At 53.4% G+C, this 19,669-nt stretch overlaps 1 protein-coding gene across 2 annotated transcripts in view; it reads left to right on the top strand.

The window, feature by feature from the left end:
- MYO18B (myosin XVIIIB) overlaps positions 1–19,669 on the top strand; it is a 127,119-nt gene that overhangs the window by 22,430 nt on the left and 85,020 nt on the right. For both annotated transcript variants that reach the window (XM_019486890.2, XM_014594791.3), the window contains exons 10-13: positions 955–1,099; positions 12,938–13,108; positions 14,936–15,026; positions 18,433–18,625. In XM_019486890.2, coding sequence (XP_019342435.2) covers positions 955–1,099; positions 12,938–13,108; positions 14,936–15,026; positions 18,433–18,625 — 600 coding nt within the window. The remainder of the gene's footprint in view (positions 1–954; positions 1,100–12,937; positions 13,109–14,935; positions 15,027–18,432; positions 18,626–19,669) is intronic.

The raw sequence follows: 19,669 nt of genomic DNA, 5'->3' as shown, positions 1-19,669 counted from the left end.
TGCTCCTAGAAAACAATCTCTGGGGAAGGGACTCTCTCCTTTGTCGGGGGACCTAGAAACCATGGGAGAGCAAGCACAGCGGGTCCTTTTTCCATCTATAGGACTTGTCTTCCAGGGTCCTGGCTGCTCCCATTAGCTCCAGCGGGTTCATCGCCCTTCTCAAAAATCAGGTTATCGTTTTAATTCAGCAGCATCGATTGCCTCTATCGAGGAAGAAGCCTTAAAAAAAGAATTGCAGTTTTCCTCCAATCCAAAACCTCGGTAGGAAGAGCCACGCTAGTTGGGTCTAATGGCAGCAATGATGTTTTTTTGCCTCGAGAGGGCTCAAAAGGTGCCTGTGTTATCCCAACCCCTGTCCTGATGCAAAAGGATGGACCACAGGGCGAGATGGGCGCAGACGAGACCCTCTCTAGAGCTCGCTGTAATCTGGAGCAGCTTTTCCACGGGAAATCGTGACCCTTTGAAATGTGTATTTTTGTTCCAGGTTTGGGGCGAAAACCCAACAGGTTCCTAATTTCCAATGAAATGCCATTTTTCTGGGAGAAGACTTCATTTTGGGTGCATTGAAGCATTTTTTTTGGTGCCAGGCGAGGCGCGTTTTGCTCCCGTTCGGCGTTTATAAAACGTTCTGTTCCGACGTAGCGCCGGTCTGCGACACCAGCTCGTTTCGAAACGAAGAGTCGAAACAACCCGGTGCGGGTCAGCTTCGTTGCAACCTCGTTATTTGTTTTTTCCTCCCGTTTCCTTTTTCCTGCATGCAACGTTGTGACGGGAACCATTGATGCAGGTTGAAAGGGTGTTTTTCCGGCGGAGAGGTGTCGCAGCAGCAAAGTTGGGGCTGGTTGTTATAATCTTCGAGTGCTCAGCGGGAGCACTGGTGCTTTTTGAGACTCTCCTGCTGTACCTTGGGGGGCCATTAAGTTTTTCCTGTTGTGTCTTTTTTCCCCCTTGCAGGCTGAAGATAAGCAGAAGGCTTCTGCATCCTTCGCCCAGCTTCAAGTTGCTATGGAGACTTTGGGAATCACGGCGGAGGAGCAGAAAGCCGTTTGGCGCGTGTTAGCTGGGATCTATCACCTGGGAGCTGCGGGGGCCTGTAAAGGTAAAGGAGCACTTGAACCTCTCATCTCTCTTGCTTCCCAGCTCTTTCTTTTTATCCCTGGCTGCCAGTTGTGCAGGGGAGAGAGGGGGCGATGGTGGCTCACGTGGGTGCCACATGCACCCCGACGTGTTGGGCGTGAGTGCAGCACCCAGGACGCATGGTCTGAATACGATTCCCGTTCATCCCCCGTGTTTCCCAGGGGGTGTTTACTGCATGGTCCTCCCCTTCCACGCTTCCTTCGATGCTATGGACACAGCAACTGGTTTAAGCGACCAGCAACTGGTTTAAACCTGTAAGTTCAGCACGCACAGGCCAGTTTCAAACCTGGTTTAAGGTGAACCTGGTTGAATGCAGTATCAGACTGAACTGGCGTGGGTCCGACCGTCTATGACACTTCTGTCCCAGACCCGAGTGTCTTTTGGATGATTTAAAACTGGGTTTGGGCTCTGATGGGGTTGCGGGATGCTAGCAGGAGCGATTGTAGCTCGAGAGCCAAAAGCCAGGCGGGAGTTTTGGAGGAGTTCTCCAAGATGCATTTGCTTCTGGTTCCCACCCACCAAATGCAGACGCCGGCGCTCTCCCGCGGTCCCGCTCGCTCCTCGCAGACGGGACTCGAGAGCGGTCGATTAGATGAACCCCGCTGCCCGCTGTCTCCTCCTCGGTGTTAGGCCATCGCTGGTGCTCACAGGCTCAGCGTACGCGCGTGGACACGGAAAGGTTTCTTTCGGATTCACGATCTTGCCTGTGTCCATGAGTTTAGCTGTTTTCTTTTGTCTCGCACTGATGCATGGGTCGTTCTCTTGCATTTCCCCAGAGCTTCGAGTCGGGAAAGGTCACAACAGCTCGGAGAGTTATCTGTCCTGGGCTGCGGTATCCCAGGTGGCTGCGTTCCCGTTAGCAATAATTTGAGCTTCACTTGAGTGTCTAGTGCGGGTACTGAGTTATAACAGTAAGAGTCTGAGCAAGGATTATATTTATAAAGACTTTATGAATGCATGCACATAGAAACGGCCTTCCCTTTAATAAATTATTTTAAGATGTGCTCTAACCCATTTTAGAGACAGCCCCGTATGATTTACACACTTCAATTTATGAGGGCTTCATAACGGGTGGCCATAAAATCAGCCGTACGCATTTATAAATGGCTCTGCAACATGTCATAACATATCTTATGGTAATTTATGCCATTAATCACCTATTAATTATTCAAAAAGGACTGTTGTCTTCATTTTGAAGTGTGTTCTCTCCCTCCCTCTCTTCCCCTCTATTGCACGTGGTTTAAAACCAGTAACCCGGTTTCTCTAAGACGGAGCAGATCCTGATCCGAGAGGGTGTCAGTCTGGCCTTGAGCTGCATTCGCCCAGCCTTTTGGGACTGGATTCCTTGTCACGTCCAGGATCCTCCAACCTCAGGGTTTCCAGTCAAAGCAAACCTGGGAAACTGCGATCGACAGCTCGCTCACGGGGATGTGAAGGCAGGTATAGACACCAGGGATGGTTTGACTTCGGTCAACTTGCAGAAGAAGCATCCTCCTCAAAACAGCCCTAGCCGCCTCCCGAAAGGACCTGCAAAGTTAAGATGGGCAACGGTGGAAACATTGCCATCCCTGTACTAGCTCGGGCAGGTTGTCTGTTTCTGCCTTTGTTTTGCGGAAAGTTTCTGCCAAACTTTGGATGTCTGCTGGTAACACCTGCCCTGGACCTTGAGAGTTCGTGCCATGCTCGACTAGTTTTGGTGGGTGACCATTGCCGCTTGCCCATGCACCGAATCCTGCAGGAGCGGCCCATCTCTTCATGTATTTTGTGTAGCAGCAGAAGCTGGTGGAGAGGAGCATGCCCTCTTGTCATCTGCCCATGATGGTGGGAGGAAGGATTTGCACCCGTCAGAGCCTCCAGGGCCCTGGCATCCCCTTGGCTAGACCAGGAGCGCTCTGATTTCGGAGAGGACCCAGGGCTGCAGCCTGCGAGCCAGCTGTGCAGCGCGCGGCGCATCCCAGCCGCTCCGCGAAATGTCAGAGGCGTTAAAAACTCCCTTTTACGCAAACCAGAGCTGACTGCTTCACACTTATCGAACGTGCCGCGGGGACCTTTCATCCCCCGCACATCCCGCGAGTCAGCTCGAGGTCAAGAGACTCCTGCGTTTGACAAATCTTGTCTCCATTATTTCTGGGTGAAGGAGAGCATTAAATAATGGGCCTCGGCAGAGCCGGGGACTTGTCGCAGCGCCGGCGCAGGCAGAGGATTGAGAAGCAGAGCATGCCTCCGCGTGCCTCGCTCCGCTATCGCTATCGATTCTGCTGCCAGGTGTCAACACCAGGGGAGAAATGAAAGGAAATGTGGATAAAAAATGGATCAAAGCTGCTTGGAGGAGAGGTCCCTGAGGAGGGACTCTTCTGCTGTGGTCAAACCCATTTCCCTGATAAGCCCTCTCTTCCCTTCCCCTTCTTGGAGACTTTGAAGGTTTGCATCCACAATCCTTCCCACTAAAGAAAGGCTCATCAAGACCTTTTTCACTCGCATTTAAGAGCGCAGCCCGGCGTCGCAGTTATCTCGGAGACGGGGGCTCTCCGAGTGCGACGAGGGGGGTCGCGTGCACGAGCTTGCACGGCAGCGCTCTGCCGACTGCCCCCCCCTTGCCGCAGGCTCTGCTCCCCCAGGCCTGCGCCAAAAGGGTCCAGGGGCATCTTTACATGGGTCGCAAAAAAGGTGGACTTCACAAAAGCCTGCTCCTTCGGTGTCCGCGTTTCTGGTTGCCTCTGAAATGCCGCGAAGCTCTCTGACGGGTGCAGCGATCGCAGCGCGGGTGGTTTCTGGCGGCCTTCCTCGAGGTTAGCGCTCATAAACCTCTCCCCGGCTCCCGGAGGTGGCCGCGCGCTGGCAGCGAGTCTCGAGGAGCTTCCTTCTGTGCTGCCGTGCGCTGCTGAGCCCCGGGACCTGGCTCTGGGGGACGCAGCTGCTGCATCCGAGCCCCCCTCCGGTGCCGCCCGGCAAGTCTGGAGCGCCCGGCATCAATCCAACACGCCGCTGATTTTGGAGGACGTCCGAAAACCAGCTCCTCTTTGCTTTGCAGAGCGCTGCCGCCCTTCGGTGCTGCCGGGTCCTGTGTGCAGGGTTTCCTGAGACCCTCAGTCCCCGTGCAGCCGTGCAAGTGGGAACCAGGCTCCTTTGGGAGCCTTGCCACTGCCCTGCCACGTCCGGGACTATCTTGTGGCATGGAGAGGAGCACGTGCAGGTTGCATCCCAGGCCCTGGGGTCAGCGATTAACTGCAAATGTTGGGATTGCTGGCTGTGTTTTACCCGAAGCCTGGGTCTCATTTCTGACCTGCTGTTGCCATCGAGAAAGGGCTAGAGCAACTCCTCCCGGCTGCCTCGCTTCGCTCCTCTCCTTGAGATGGAAAGTGTCCAGAATCGCTCGAAGCCCCTTAGACGGGTACAGTTACGGGGGTGTCAATCAACATGTAAAAATGAGAGCACCTGGCAGAGTCCGGCAGGCATTAATTATCCAATTTCCTGGGAGCACAGGTGCCAATCAGCAGCGGCCCGGTGTGACTGATCTCCTCCTCATCCCTGGCAAGAAAACACCCGTAGGAAGCTGCCTTGGGGCTGCTGTTTTACAGCCTCCGCGATGGCGCGACCTTTCAGTAACTGATGTGGACCTCGCGCCTTCTTTTTGTATTCCACCGAGCCCAGATTTCCCCCCTTACTTTTCATGCTGTTAAAAGGGGTGAAGGGACATCGTCTCGCTGGCTCGAGGTTCCTGTTTGGTGACGAACGCACCCTCGGCTGAGCCGGACGCTCGCTGCTTGCAGACGGGAAAAGCTCTCCTCTCCCGCGAGCGTTTCCAAACCTTCCCGCGGGCAGGGGCCGGGGGACTGGACTGGCAACCGTGCGGCCATGCCTGTGCTACTGGTTTTTTCCCCTCTCCTCAAATGATTTCCAGTCCCTCGAGGCTGGAACAGTTAGTGCGTCTTTGCAAGCATTGCTGTCTTCCAGTTTCCAGCGCCCAGGCCGTCTTCCTGCGGGCGCTTTGATGGAGAGATGGCCAAATCCTGCTGCAGGGAGACTAGGAGCAGAGGGTTTGGTTTTCCCTGTGTGTCTGCCGGGGCGAGTTGGAAGCACTTTCCAAATTCATCGACTTTGCCTTCTGTTTCTGCTGGTTTTCACTCGTGCATCCATCCATTGCTCTCCGCCTTCCCCTCTTGTCCGGTGGCCTGGCCGTCACGACTTAGTTGGCCGTGGGGTCCACTCTGGAGACGCGTTACTATGGGCTTTTTCTTCCTTCCTGAGGATTTTTATTATGGTTATCAAGGCTCCTCAGTTGGGGCGAGCTGTCGCCCCGCGCTCCGAGTTATGGCACTATCTATTCAGCTCTCTGACATCTTTATTACGAACCGTCAGGGAGATGCAACCGGAATGGCAGATTTCTTTAATCATGCCATTACCCGGCTCTTCCCTTTGCTATTTATAGGCTTTAATGTGTCGTGCGTTAGACAATGGGTCAACAGAGAATAGACTGGAGAATTTAGTGGGAGACAAATAAATTGAAGATCCCGGCAAAAAATTAAAAACAAAGCCTCAAATCCTCCAAAACATCCATTAATAGCCATAAATGTGAGCACGGGACTGGGGCAAACACTTCCGTGATAAAACTAGCGGAGGAAAGTGGCCGAGGTGACAAACCACTGCAGATACGGTGCGGTCACGGGGTTGCCCTTCTGCAGACAAGGCGAGAGGGCCCACGGGCTCGGCACAGCGGCGTTGTGCGATGGACGGTGTGGTTGTGTGGGCAGGCGGGTGTGAGAGCGAGAGGCGGGCCGGTTGTGGACTGAAAGACGGTCGTACTCGGGTAAAGGGCATGTTTTAGCCTGTCCCAAGCACCGGCTGATCTGCGGTAGCTGTTTCATCAGTCCGCCCGTACGGCCACAGGAGAGTACACCCTCTCCTCCAGCACAAAGGAGGGCAAAACCCATGTATCCTCTCTCCATCCCTCGTCCCATCCCTTCCTGCTCTTGCTCGTCGAGTCATTTACCGCGGCACGCGGCGTTCTTTGCAACGGCACCCAAGGGCCGGCACAAGAGACGCATCCGGTGCAAATGAGCCTATTCTGGTCCGGTCTACCCAGAAGGAGTTGGTGAGGTGAGCCGGGGGCCCGGCCCCTCTTGTGACCAGCACGGCTTCCCGGGGTCATGGAAATGAGGGTTGAAGGGAGCTCGGGAGGTCACAGCGAGTCCGGTCCCAACTGCATCATCCCAGCATAGGATGCCGTTCACCTTCTCGGCGACAAGGGCACGCTGCCGGCCTTTGCTGCATTTTTATCCATTACCAGAGTCCTTCTGATGGGTTGCAGCTGCATCGCATCCCCCCGCCCCGAGTGCTGCGTGAATGGCAGGGACCCCGCGCTTGCACCCTGCGCCACCCGACGGGCTCGGAAGCAATGCGACGCCGTGCACGCAGGTGCTCCCAGCAGGTGATGTTTGCTCCGTGGGATTCCCACCCCGTTAGGAGCCGTCGCCACTCCTAACGAGGCCCCCTCCTCCTACAGGCCTGCCGCTTGGCTTCCGCAGCACGTTCCGGTTCCCCTTAATTATTTCCCCCATGCCCTGATTAGAGTGGATATGTGCAGCGCGCATGTTCCTGCCTCACCCCTGAAATCTCGGGACTCTTAATTAACAATGATTAAGTCGCCACGTTGTTGCTGGTGCGGACCGTGGGCCCAGGGAGAAGCCGTGAGGCAGGTGGCGGGGGACGGGGGCTGCTCGCTGCCTTGTCGAGCGAGTGCCAGCTGCTGTAATGGCCCCGGAGAATTGGACCCATTGCGACTTCAGGGAAGGGAGAGGCCCGTTCTGCGGTGCCGGCATCGCTAGGGTTTTTGCAGGCAGTAGCCCCACGGCAGCCGCCAGCGACAGGGCTGGTCTTTCGCGGCTCCCGTGCAGACGGCTCGCATCCCATCTTGCCACCGCCGGGGTTTGGCGTTTAGCGCTAACGACTAATGCGAGGTTAAGAGCGAGGCCAATCTTATTACACCGTTCCTCCTGGCAAAGCACAGGAAAGGAAATACCGAGCCCCCAATCGCCCCGGTGGGGCACCGGCTCCTGCGCTCCTCTAATTTTGCGAGGCGATGTTCTGTATTGCTCGGGGACAGCCGGGTGATGTTGTTGTTAGGAAACCAATAAAGCGCCGTTCCCGTGATTCAGCATTAAGAGCTCCTCCAAATGATGGAAACAAGCACACCCGGCGTTCGGCGCGAGAAGTGCTTTACAGCTCCGGGGGGACTCTCTGTGCGTGAGAGAGGGAGAATAAGTGAGGTGTTGATAGTGTTTTTTAATATTGCTTCTCTTAAATAGTAAATGGGCTGAAGTAATTACCTCTTGGGTGTTGGAGGTAGGATGTTTCACACCAGGCGGATTGCATGCTGCTGCTGTTCATAATTTAAGAAGTGGAGCAAGCATGCTTCACCCTGCACACAACAGGCTTGGGAAAGGCAGTACAATTGCTTTGCAAATCGAGCCGAGCCGGTGAAGATATCGCTGCAAAAGCCAACTGGCTAATTCAGCAGGGAGACGTAAAATGGAACAGATGTGAAATTTAAGGTTTTTGGGGTTGGGTTTTTTTTAGTGCCAAGTACATCGATCTCTTTGTCTCCGGCGGCAGGTCAGAAAGGCCTGTGCGTGGGGTCGAGGGTGATTCGCTTGGGCATCCCGGCAAGCAGACGCTGCCGGCTGCAGAGCTGTGATGCGCGGGCGGATGGGTTGGAAAGGAGTGCGAAGGATGAGCTGATGTGCAGAAGGAAGAGGAGGATTGGGGTTAAAGCCCTGGACTCAGACTCGGATTTGGACTGGTCCGCTCTCTGCCGTGCGGTCCCTGGCTGACCCGGGGAACTCTCCCAGGCTCTCTTCAGTTGGGTTGTCAATGCAAGACTTCCCTGTCTCGCCACCGAGCATCGTGACAGCAAAGCCATCTCTGCCGCGGCAGGGTTGAGATACGGCAGTGACAGGAGCTGTATAAGAGCCCAGAAGGGACCTCACATGATTGCTGTCAGCTTGACGCAGCTATAGTATATACAAACTTCCCAGGCAATAGGAAAATCAGGGTTAAATAACTTTTTGCCTCTTAAGAGAGGGGTTTGTTTTTTCTGAGACCATTAAAAAGTACCTAAGTACCTGGCTGGGGAGCAGGGAAGAGATTTTGCTGTTATATGATAAAGTTTTAAAAGGCAGTTTTTCTCTCTAACATAGTTCCTCCGTGATTGCAGGATTGCGGATGCAAAGCTTGAGTCCGCGCGCTGGGCTAGAGCAGGTTGAAATCCCGGGGATTTTCCAATGTCGATGAAACGCTGGAACTGAGACGGGAAAGGGGGAGAGAGCAACGAATGCTTGCTCTTTTGTCTCGGCGCTTGCTGGATGGGTTGTGGAGCCGTTTGAAACCCTCCAGACTCCAATGTTTCAGAAACTTGATTTAAAAATTCGAAACAAATATAGGCAAATAATCCTGAATTATTGTTCTTTCCTTTCACTCAGTGGCAGCACTCTCCGCAGGGCTTGGAGATCTCATCAGAGAGACGCAGGTAGCCTTGTTAGTCTGAAGTCAAGTAGGAGGCAGGGTAGGTTTGCGCCTTATAGACTAACCAAAGTAGATAGATAGAGAAATATATTTATATAGATAGATATCTATCCTAGATATAGATACATACCCCCCCATATATAGGCCCTTTTTGCTGTTGTGAAGAACCTGGGTTGTCCCCCCGAACCGTGGAGCATCGTTTGCTCACTGCATCAAGGCATGAAGGTAACCGCGGTGCATGAAAACAGACTCGACCGCCTCTGACGTCGGCAACGGGGTGAAACGGGGGGTGTCATAGCCCCCGTGCACTTTAACATCTCCTTTTCATTCCCGCTTCTTCGTGCATTCAAGGACAGCAATGATGGCATTTATCTTTGAACCAGACTAGGCGGAGGCTTGTTCTACATGGCAAGGTTTAGAGAGAAAGCCAACGTGAAAGCTGGTCGTGAGAGATTTCTTGCTTGCGGATGACGTGGCCCTGGTTGCCCACAGCAAATCTTCCCGGAAAATCTCTTGGGCAGATTTTCTGCATCACGCAAGAGCTTTGGGTTGACAATTAGTGTCAAGAAGACTGTGATCGTGTAGCGGGGGTGGAAGAACCAGCGCCCGACATCACTCTGGAGGGTGCATCTCTTGGTGCCGTCGATAACTTTTGCTATCGGTTCTACCGTCAGCAGATATCTTGACCTTCAGACTGAACCAAGAGAATCGGGAAAGCAGCTAAGACTTTCAGGCTATTATAGAAATGTGTGTGAAATAGAAAATTTGAGGTGGAAGGGAGCTCAGGAGGTCCCATCTAGCCCGACCCCTGCGCCAAGCAGGACCAGCCCCACTACATCATCCCAGACAAGGCTTGGAAAACCTCGATGGATGGAGACTCCCCCACCTCTGTGGGCAACCCATTCCAGTGTTTCACTATCCTCTTAGTAAGAAAAGTTTTCCTAATATCCAACCTCAACTTCCCTTGCTGCAGCTGGAGCCCATTGCTCCTTGTCCAGCCATCTGCCCCTGCTGAGCACAGCCCAGCTCCATCCTCTTTGCAGCCCCCCTGCAGGGAGGTGAAGCTGCTATTCAATCCCCCTCCGTCTCCTCTTCTGCAGACTCAATCGGCCCATTTCCCACAACCTCTCCTCACCAGTCATGACCCCCAGTCTGCAAACCATTTTCATTGCCCTCCCCTGGACTCCAGCTTGTCCACATCCTTTCTGTAGCGGGGGACCCAATACTGGATACAGGACTCCAGATGTGGCCTCCCCAGTACTGATAGATGGGGAAAATCACTGCCCTGGATCTGCTGGCAACGCTCCTCCCAATGCAGCCCAGGATGCCCTTAGCCTTCTTGGCACCATGGACACACTGCTGGCTCCTGTTCAGCTTCTTGTCCCCTGACCCCCCAGGTCCTTTTCTGCAGAAGAACAGCAAACTACCACTTAGGTGAAGGTGAAGACGCGAATCTATGAGACTTGTGTGCTGTTCTCCTTGCTTTATGGTTCAGAAACGTGGACAACACACGCTATCAGGAGACTGAACAGCATCCACGCGAGATGCCTGTGCAAGATCCTGAAAATAAAGCGAGAAGACAAATGCCAAACACCGAGGTGCTGGAGCGCGCAGGACTGACACGCTCTTAGGAAGAGGGGGTGTGATGGCTCGGCCACGTCAGGAGAAGGGGAGGAGACCGTATCCCCAAGAGTATTTGGTATAGAGAGATTTGAGACGGCTCTAGGAAGTGGGGTCACCCTCTACGATGTGTGCAAAGCATGATCTGAAGTCGTTCAACATCTGGGAGGAGCGCATCGAATCCTGCCTGGGCTGGAGGGAACACCTGGCGCTGGCTGCAGCGCGGCGTGAAGCAGCTTTGATCCAGAGGCTGGAAGCGAAGCAAGAAAGAAGGAACCAGCGTGCTGCAAACTTGGACTCCGACTCAGACACCACCTGGACCTGCGATGCTTGCTACGAGCGGTGTCGCTCTCGAGTTGGGCTTGTCGGCCACAAGCGGATTCATCAGGCGCCTGGCTGGACCTGTTACATGTACACCGCGACGCAGAGGACGGATGGTTGCCTATATGGGTATCTAGATAGAGCTATATAATCTACCTCCAGTGGCATATACATACTTAGTGCAAGCTTTTGTGAACGGTAGCTCACGCCGTCAGCACCAAACATAAAGGAGAAAAATATGTGCAAAGCAAGAGAAAAACCGATCCTCTGGCTTGTGCTTTGTTCGTTGTTTAAAGCAAACCTACGAGCAGTTCGGGTTGGTTCGAGTTCCTCCTTTCCTTTCCTTTTCTTTTTTGTACTTGCTTTCTGGCTGCAGGTTACAGAAAGGCTTATTCCAATATCCCCTCTGCATTAGTGAAAGGTCTCTGTATGACTTTGACTCTCTCCTCCGTTTTCTACTCATTTCATCCAGCGATGCTGATTTCTTGCCAGCTCGCTGTCATGGAATCATATTTCTCCTTAGATTTGTAAAAGCATTTATTCTGCGGTTTGTCTCCCTATTGATTTTAATCATTAGCTGGAATGAGTATTGCTGGATATAAATAATTTTCCTTGAAAATACATGTCAGCTCTATTTGTAGTGGGGGACGAGAGCAGCTTTACTTCCAGGGTTATGGAGACTGCAAACAGAGTTGGGCTTGAAAAAGACCTTCCTGGATTTGGAGGGATCGATGCATAAGCCTGTCAGCTTGCATAAACACGTCGGTTTGTTCAGTCCCCTCAAGCACGTAATGCATGCACAGGAATATCCCTTGCAATTGGGGCTACGCTATGGCTAAGGTCACAGTTCAGTCCCCCTCCTCTTTTTGCTTGCTCTGAAGTCTTTGAACATGTTTCCTTTGGGCCTGGCATTCTCCACGCTTCGTTTCTGCCCCCGAGTGAACCGATTTGGAGGGTCTGAGCCAGCTGCATGCACCCGCTGGGTGGCTGTGTTGATGTAGGCGACATGCATGGAGACTTCGCAAAGCAGATGCTGCCGGAGGGGGGCCGCGGTGCAGCGTGAGCCAAGCTGAAGGGGAGAAGTGTTTTGGCTGGATTTGAAAAGTGTCAGCATGAAGTTCCTAAAGGGATGCAAAAAGCATCTGCAAAAAGCCAGGAGGAGCATTGCAGCTCCATCCAGACATGCAGCTAGCCAAGGGACCAGTCCTTCCTCCACCACACCTCCATTCAGGTGCGAGGCAGGGACGGCAGGCCGGGGATTTTGCACGGCTTCAGCAAGGACGGCGGGGTTGGAGGGAGCACATCTTCACTGGTGTTTGAAATGGGGGGAGCTGGGCTCGGTGTAGCTTGGAATATAAATACGGGTCTGCTTCCCTGTGCAGAGGGAAAGGGAAATCAGCTTCATTCTGCTCCCTGCCTTGCTGATGAGCGGCTTGCATCAGGTTAGAACTAATTAGCTGTGCCATACAACACCTGAGCAGCAATTGATTTTAAATTACTCAGCGTTGAGAAATCACATCCAACTCACGTGCCCTCGCATCTCACCCCCTCTTCCGCCTCCACCTTCGTACGGCGTGAACATATTAGGAACCTAGAAACATTTCTCTTACGTCTTGCGTTACGGCGGCCGCTGTGAACGAGCGTCGCAATTGTCGTTTGCAAGTAATTAATGTTGCTATGGCGCGGCATTTGTCGCCTTCTCTCCGGCAGGGAACAGCACGAGCCTGTTAATTGGGTGCGGGAGAAAATTGATTGTGTTCCAGATCTGAAAAAAGTCTGTCGGTGGTTTTGGGGGGCACTTTTCACCCGAAGGCCTGAGCATCTCGGCACGGGGTTATACCTTGCTCGGTGCTATGGTCTAAAATGCTCAGGTCAAAGTTTTGCAATCGGCTTTGGGATTTTTGCCTGTTTCCACCCAGACAAAGTCTTTGTGGCGGTAATGCTTAGCACGGGGCCCGGTGCATCTCGTTTTGGGGCCAGGGAAGCAGAAAGCGGTTTGCAAGTGATACGTGAGGGGCCATTTATGCACGGGAGGAGGGTGACATCTCCCTGGGGCAGCGAGGAGGCATCAGTGCAAGGGTGACTGAGGGCTTCAACCCAGAGAGGTGGAGGCGTCTCCATCCTTGGTCCTGCTTGGAGCAGGGGTCGGACTGGATGTGACCCCCTGAGCTCCCGTCCACCCTCCTTGTCTATGATCTTTCCACTCCCTTATGCTGTCCCCATGAGAAAGCGTTGTTCTTTGGGTCAGGAAGGGGTGATGGCTGCGGTCAAGCTGTGTTCGGCCTTCTTCGGACTCGCTGTGCCCCATTCAGTTGGTCTTTGTCTCCTCTCTTGTCAGTTGGCAGGAAGCAGTTCATGACATTTGAGTCGGCTAATAACGCCGCAGAAGTGCTGGGCTGCGACTACGAGGAGCTGGCGACGGCGGTCTTCAAGCACCATCTCAAACAGATCATAGAGCAGGTCACGTCCGGAGGGAGTCGGCCGAGCCCGGACGAGGACAAGAGCCCTGGTATGGGATTTGCCCCCTTCCCTTTTGTGTGTAATGCACAGAGAAACTCTGCCCAGTGTCTTGTCCTTGACCTTGGCCAAGGAGAAGGCAGAGTCTTTGATGGGAAGACACAATACATCCATCTCCAGCCAGTGCGGGTGAGCCATTTCATCATATTCATAATAAAAAACCCCTAAATGTTATTAATTAACAGACCTCTCCTCAGCTTAAAATACTGCTTCGGGCACTCTTAGTAGAGTAGGTAATTAATCCTGATGGTAGCGGGGTCACGTAAGCTAAGTGACTGGGCAGAAAGGTCAACGGGAAGGCCTGTTTTCTACGGACAACCCCGATCAAAGAGAGATCTTGCCGGAGCACAGCTAGCGCAGGCCCCCGCTGCCTCTCCGCTCCTCCTAGATAATGTTTGTTCTTGCATCTGCACTGTCAGATGGGCTGGACACCGCCAAAGTCATCGGTGTCCCTTGGCCAAGGCGACGCCATCGCCATCTGTATGATCAGCGTGTCATTTGCGCTCCCGTTTGTGTGCCGCAGGGCGCAGCACCGCTGCCTGAACAGACCAGGCCAGGCGAGCAAGCCCTCATAAGATGCAGTAACCCTCCACAATAGGCAAATCACTTTACCGAGCTGCCAGAGCTGTCGTTGCTTTTGCAATTCGCAGGGCCACGGGGTTATTTTCTCCTTTTTTAACAACTTGGTCTTGTGTGGAGACTGAGAAGAGAAATCTTAAGCAGCCGCTTGCCAGCTCTCCCCAGCGAGGGGGAGGAACAGCGGCAGAAGACGAGGGGGGCCAATCTGCCCTGACAAACAGCCATTTGAATTGTAAGCACCAGGTACTTTTAACGAGCAGGTGGAACGGGTTTGGACGAGACCCCGGGAATGTTTTGCTACCTGCCGATATCTGGGCACGGAGAACGGCTCGCAGCCAGGGCCCCTCCAACTGCAGTCTGCAAGCTTTATTTTTCTCCCTTGGCCCGGCGCTGGTTTGGTTGGAAGCGGTTCCCCCCTTTGTGTGCTTGCAGCCGGCGTTCACGGTTCTCAAACTCTGACATCTGCCACAGAAAGGACCGCCGTGTTGGAGAAAGGTGCAAGGGGGGTTATTCGTTTCCTAGCAACCAGCTCAGGTTAAAGAAAGAATGTAAAATGTTTGAAGAGCTCGCCCAAAAACTAATAATAAAAAAATAACCACCCCTCCCACCCCAGGTTGTGAGGGCAGCTGCTTTTCACCACACTCCTGCATAAGGCAGGTCGTCTGCTTCGTGAGAAGCCGGTGTGACCCTTGATGAAGCCCCGTAGAGCTGAAATGAATGATCTCGTGGCGCTACAGCACACGGAGCCTGCGTGCATGCGTGTGCATTTTCACGCAGGTGTAAGGCCCTCCCTGCCCTGTACGAGAGGCCGTTAGTGACACAAGTATAGCTCATTGCGCGCTTGTACATGGAGCGGAAATTGCCCGTTTTTGCAGTTTAATCGCATCACACTTTACACGTACGGGGTTTTTGCGAAAGTCAAATGAGTTTGTTCATGTTGCAAACTAAACCACGCCGGCTTGGCTCCTTCTTGACACCCGCACGGGGCGAGGAAGGACTGGCACCATCGGTCCCTGCATGGGAGTGAGATAGCAGGCACGAGAGCCATGGCAGACTCCCATCCAGGTCCTGGCTAACGAACTTGTAGAAGTAAAGTCTCGACTCTGGGAATGGCGGGGGTAGCTTCTGATCTCCAGGACGTGCGGGGAGGGATAGTTTCCAGTTCTGTCTCTGGCAGGACAATTCACCCCGCCTCCCGTGCCTTGACTCCGCCGTCGTCTTTTCTCTCTGTCTGCTCTAGGCCCCAAAATGACGGGCGTGGAGTGCGTGGAGGGGATGGCTGCAGGCCTCTACGAGGAGCTGTTCGCTGTAATTGTCTCGCTGATCAACAGGTACGGAGCCAGGAAATTAAACGAGCAAACAAACGAGCCCTTCCTGAGCGAGCGGAGGGCAGGAGGCCAGCGTAAGTGGTGCACAAATAAATAGAAATGATTCATGTAGATGATATGAGCCCTTGATGCCTTTCTTCCTTCACGCTAATAAAGAGAAATCTTTCCTGGGCGCGCTCGGCAGAGCTGCCTGCCTGCCGGCTGCGGAAAGGTTATCTGGAGAACATCTCTATAACAGGAGAAAGTTATCAGCCTGGTAATGATCTTCTTAAACGATTTCTCTGCCACGCGGCTGTTTGGGCCCTCGCAGTCGAGGGTGCGCTTGGTCAGCAGAAGCAGCCTCCGTGTCCTCGCCGCCGGCTGATCCCTTCAGCGGCAGGATGCTGTGTCTCGTTACTCTTTTCGTTCAATCACAGACAATGAGGGTGGAAGGGAGAAAGGGAGGTCACATCTAGTCCGACCCCTGCTCCAAGCCGGACCAGCCTCAATTACATCATGTCAGCCAAGACTTTGTCTATCCGGGTCTAAAACACCTCCAAGGGCAGGGAGTCCACAAGCTCTCTGGTGACCTGCTCCGGCGCTTCATCACCCTCCTGATGAGAGTTTTTCCTAATATCCAACCTCAGCTTTCCTTGCTGCAGCTTGAGCCCATTGCTCCTTCACCTGTCACCACTGAGCCCAGCCCAGCTCCATCCTCTTTGCAACCCCCTGCGGGGAGGTGACGGCTGCTATTCAATCCCCCTCGGTCTTCTCTTCTGCAGACTCACTCAGTCAGCCCATTTCCCTCACCAGTCCTGTCCCCCAGCCCCCAAACCATCCCCAGGCCTAGAGCAGGTGCTGTTCCCTTCCTTTCTTCTCTTTTGCCGGCTGACGCATGCAAGCGTCCCAAGCCACGTCCAAGGAGGTGCGTGCCTTCACCTTCTGTTAAGAGGCTCCCAGGATGGCGTGCAAGGCAAACTGCCTCTTGCCTCTTTGTTAATTAAACCAGCGTCTCTTTATCGCTTCTCTGCCCTTCTTCAGCTCCATTTGCTTCCTCTCTGTCTGAAAATACTTTCCTGACCTTAAAATGGAAAATGTGAGCTGCCATTATTGCACATCGCCTCCCAGGTCACAGCCCAGGACGGCTTGCAATTGCAAGGAGGCTTTTTCCACTTTGCCTTTGCCAGATTTCCCCGTGTCTGGGATGCGCGATCTCCTCTTTGATGGTCATGTTCACGTGGAGCGGGGAAGCCGGAGGAGGGTAATCAGCTTCGTTTTCCCGAGACAAAGCCACACGCGGTGCTGTTTCTCATACCGCGTGTACATCCTGGAGATTGCAACAGCCAATTAGTATGTTTTCTGCTGGGGCAAAGTACTCCCTGCAGTCCGACAGGCCGGCTCCCTGCTTTGTTTCGCTAGCCTTATTTCCCTCCAGATGCTGCTGTAAACACGGAGAAGTTACACACAAGTGGTGTTTCAGGCTTGAGAAGCAGCTAGTTTACTTATTAATAATAGATGCGACTTTGCAAGCTCCAAATGGAGGTTGCCCGTGCAAACAGAGTAATGAACCCATCGGGGAATCGGATAACGAGCCAGGCAGAAGGTGTGGTAGGAATCGTCTCCTCGTCGAGGCCTGGTTGCCAGGTGGAGACCAAAGGCAGGAGCTGCAAGAGCTGGTGGCCGATACCCGATGTTTCATCCAGCCGTTGTGGCATCCTGGCATCTGCGGTCATGGGGAAGCCCCCGTTACAGCATCGCCTCTAGTCTTGGCACAGCAAGGAGCTCTGGGGTTTGGCTTCGGTTGCCTTTACCTTGCTGCGAAGCTGAACTAATTGCATTCGTGTCGGTGGCATGAGAATAGCCAGGCCCCCAAAGCCCTTTCACGTTTAACTCGCAGCATAAATTGTCCGACCCAGAATCCAGATCTGCCCGGCGCCTGGAAATGCTCCCGCTGGGTTCATCCAGCCTCCGCGCAAAGAAACCGCTGACGATCCCCCGAGCAGGCCTGGAAGAGCAAAATGCTGCTGGTTGTGTAGCCCCCCGAATCGTAGCCGTCGCTCGGAGAATATCTCCCATATCCCCAGTTCTTTATACCTCCAGCTTTGCTCCACTTGCTTTTATTTGCCAAGCCAGCTCATCAAAGCCCTTTGAAACCACTGAAACAACGATGCAGCACGTCAGGAGGGAAAACATATGTTTCAGTGCCGTTCAGAAATGTTGGCTTCTCTTGGAGTTGACAAGGCATCGTGAACCCGAGTCCCGTTCGGCTTCTACAAGCGCAGGATCAGAGGCCGTGTCAGGGGCTCCGTGAAGGTGCCGACGTTCGCTGCTTTAGATGAACTCAAAGTTGACTTGCACGCCTTCCCGCACCTCGGTGCCGCGCACGAGGATGTCAGACCCGAACACCTGCGCCTTTTCCTCTCGGTTATTTTCAGCACATTTCTAGCTTTGGCGTTTCCCATCTGAACGAAGCACATGTTCTTCCATCTCGCTCGTGTACACAGCGAGCGGAGCTGCTCGCCGTGTTGTCTCACGCCGTGGGAGGAGGTGATGGCAATGCCATGAAGCAAGGTGCGGGTACACGGTGCAGAGGAACTTCGCAGGCAGCCTGTTGCAGAAAATGTGTTTAAAGACAATAATCATGGAGCTTTTTCCAAGCCGTGTTCCCAGAGCTGCGCTGACCTGAGCTGTTTGGAATAGATGCAAGGAAAACTTCCGCGGAGTTATTGTAAATAAGGCTTTTTTCCCCCCAGCAACCAACAGTGTGGCTGTCCCATAGGGAAAAAAAATTGCTGTTCTCTGCATTTCCAGTTATAGATTTCATCAAGAATTTAAGCCCTGCTTCCTTCTACTGCAGCAGTAGGCTTTATTAGACTGCAGTCAGTGTGTTGGGAATTAGCCTAGCCAACATGGATCAATTTGGCCTCTTTAGGGTCAACGCAACTGTCCTAAATGGAGACGAGTGAGGTTTGAGGGCTTTGCATTTTAGGGACAGTTGTGAAATGCAAAGAGGTGATTAGAGACAGAGCCCATCATCAACCGAGTATGTATTAAGCAAGGCTTGGGACCAGCCACAATAGCTATCCTCTGGTAGGTTGGAAGGCATCACCAATAACGAACAGGAGGAGGAGGTATTAAATAAAGTTTAGATTGTAATGTGCAGAAGATACCCATAGCTGCATGCTTGTTAGCGCTGCTTATATTAAGACCTAAACCAGGTGAAAGCTAAGCAAGCGACATGTAGGTAGGAAGGGAATGAGATGAATGCCCAAGGTCATGGGTCGGGCATGATTTAAAGGAGGCTTCTGGGCTGAAAACAGCAAGGGAAGTAATGGGTGGGGAGGGGAAAGCCGCTTCAACCCCTAGGGATGCTCAGATGCAGAGGGAGGCTATCCCGGTAAATCCGTGTGATTGTAACCTGTCTTGCTAGGTCTTTTGCATCCAGTCACCTCTCCACGGCATCCATCATGGTGGTGGACACCCCCGGTTTCCATAACCCTCGGCACCAGAAGAAGGAGCGAGCCGCTACGTTTGAAGAGCTGTGTCACAACTACGTGCACGAGCAGCTCCAGGCGCTCTTCTACAAGAGGACGTTCGTGTCCGAGCTGGAGCGGTACAGAGAGGTGAGCTCCCCGCTCTGCCTGGCTCTTGGCACGCGGCTCCTCTTGCGACGCTCCAATGGAAAACCAATGGCTTTCTAAATGTGGGCGTCTCCTGGGTTGCACGGCCCCGCCACTTGCTATCGCAGGCATCTACCTTGCACAATCGCGGGCTGTAAGTGCAGTTGTAGAGAGAAGGGCTGTGCTGAGCATCCAGAAGCCTGCAAGAAATATTATGCACCATGGAGGGGACTTTGTGGGGGGGTTTACCACATGGATCTGGGGAGCGCAAGAACAAGGCAGGACAGAGATGTTATTTAAGGCTTTAAATAGCATCTCTCTAAGTCTTAAGTAGCACCTCTGTCCCACCTGGGTAAACCCGACTAAAATACCAAGTGTGTGTGTGCATGTGGGGGCATGAGGGTGTTTCTGATCCATCTGAGAGCTGCTGGGAAAAGGTGCCATGCAACTCTTTCCCCTTTATTCAGCACTGGGGAAGCCACATCTGGAGTCTCGTGCCCAGCTGTGGCCCCCACTGCAGAAACGATGTGGACACATTGGAGAGAGTCCAGGGGAAGGCAGTGAAAATGACTGTGGTGCTGGGGGACAGGACTGGTGAGGAGAGGCTGAGGGAAATGGGCTGATTGAGTCTGCAGAAGGGAAGACCGAGGGGGATTGAATAGCAGCCTTCACCTCCCTGCAGGGGGGCTGCACAGAGGATGGAGCTGGGCTGGTCTCAGTGGGGGCAGATGGCAGGACAAGGAGCAATGGGCTCAAGCTGCAGCAAGGGAAGTTGAGGTTGGATATTAAGAAAAACTTTCTCATGAGGAGGGTGGTGAAGCACTGGCACAGGTCACCCAGAGAGGTGGTGCAGTCTCCATCCTTGGAGGGTTTGCAGACCCGGGTAGACAAAGCCCTGGCTGGGATGATGTAGTTGGGGCTGGTCCTGCTTGGAGCAGGGGCTGGACTGGATGTGACCTCCTGAGCTCCCTTCAACCCTCATTTTTTATGAAACTATGAGTCTAACTCAGCCGCCATCAGGGTGTTGGCATCTCATCAAGTCGGTGC

The sequence above is a fragment of the Alligator mississippiensis genome, chromosome 10, assembly GCF_030867095.1.
Source record: "Alligator mississippiensis isolate rAllMis1 chromosome 10, rAllMis1, whole genome shotgun sequence".
Lineage (NCBI taxonomy): Eukaryota > Metazoa > Chordata > Crocodylia > Alligatoridae > Alligator > Alligator mississippiensis.
Note: the sequence above shows the minus strand (reverse complement) of the source record. Positions and strands in the feature narration are given on the sequence as shown.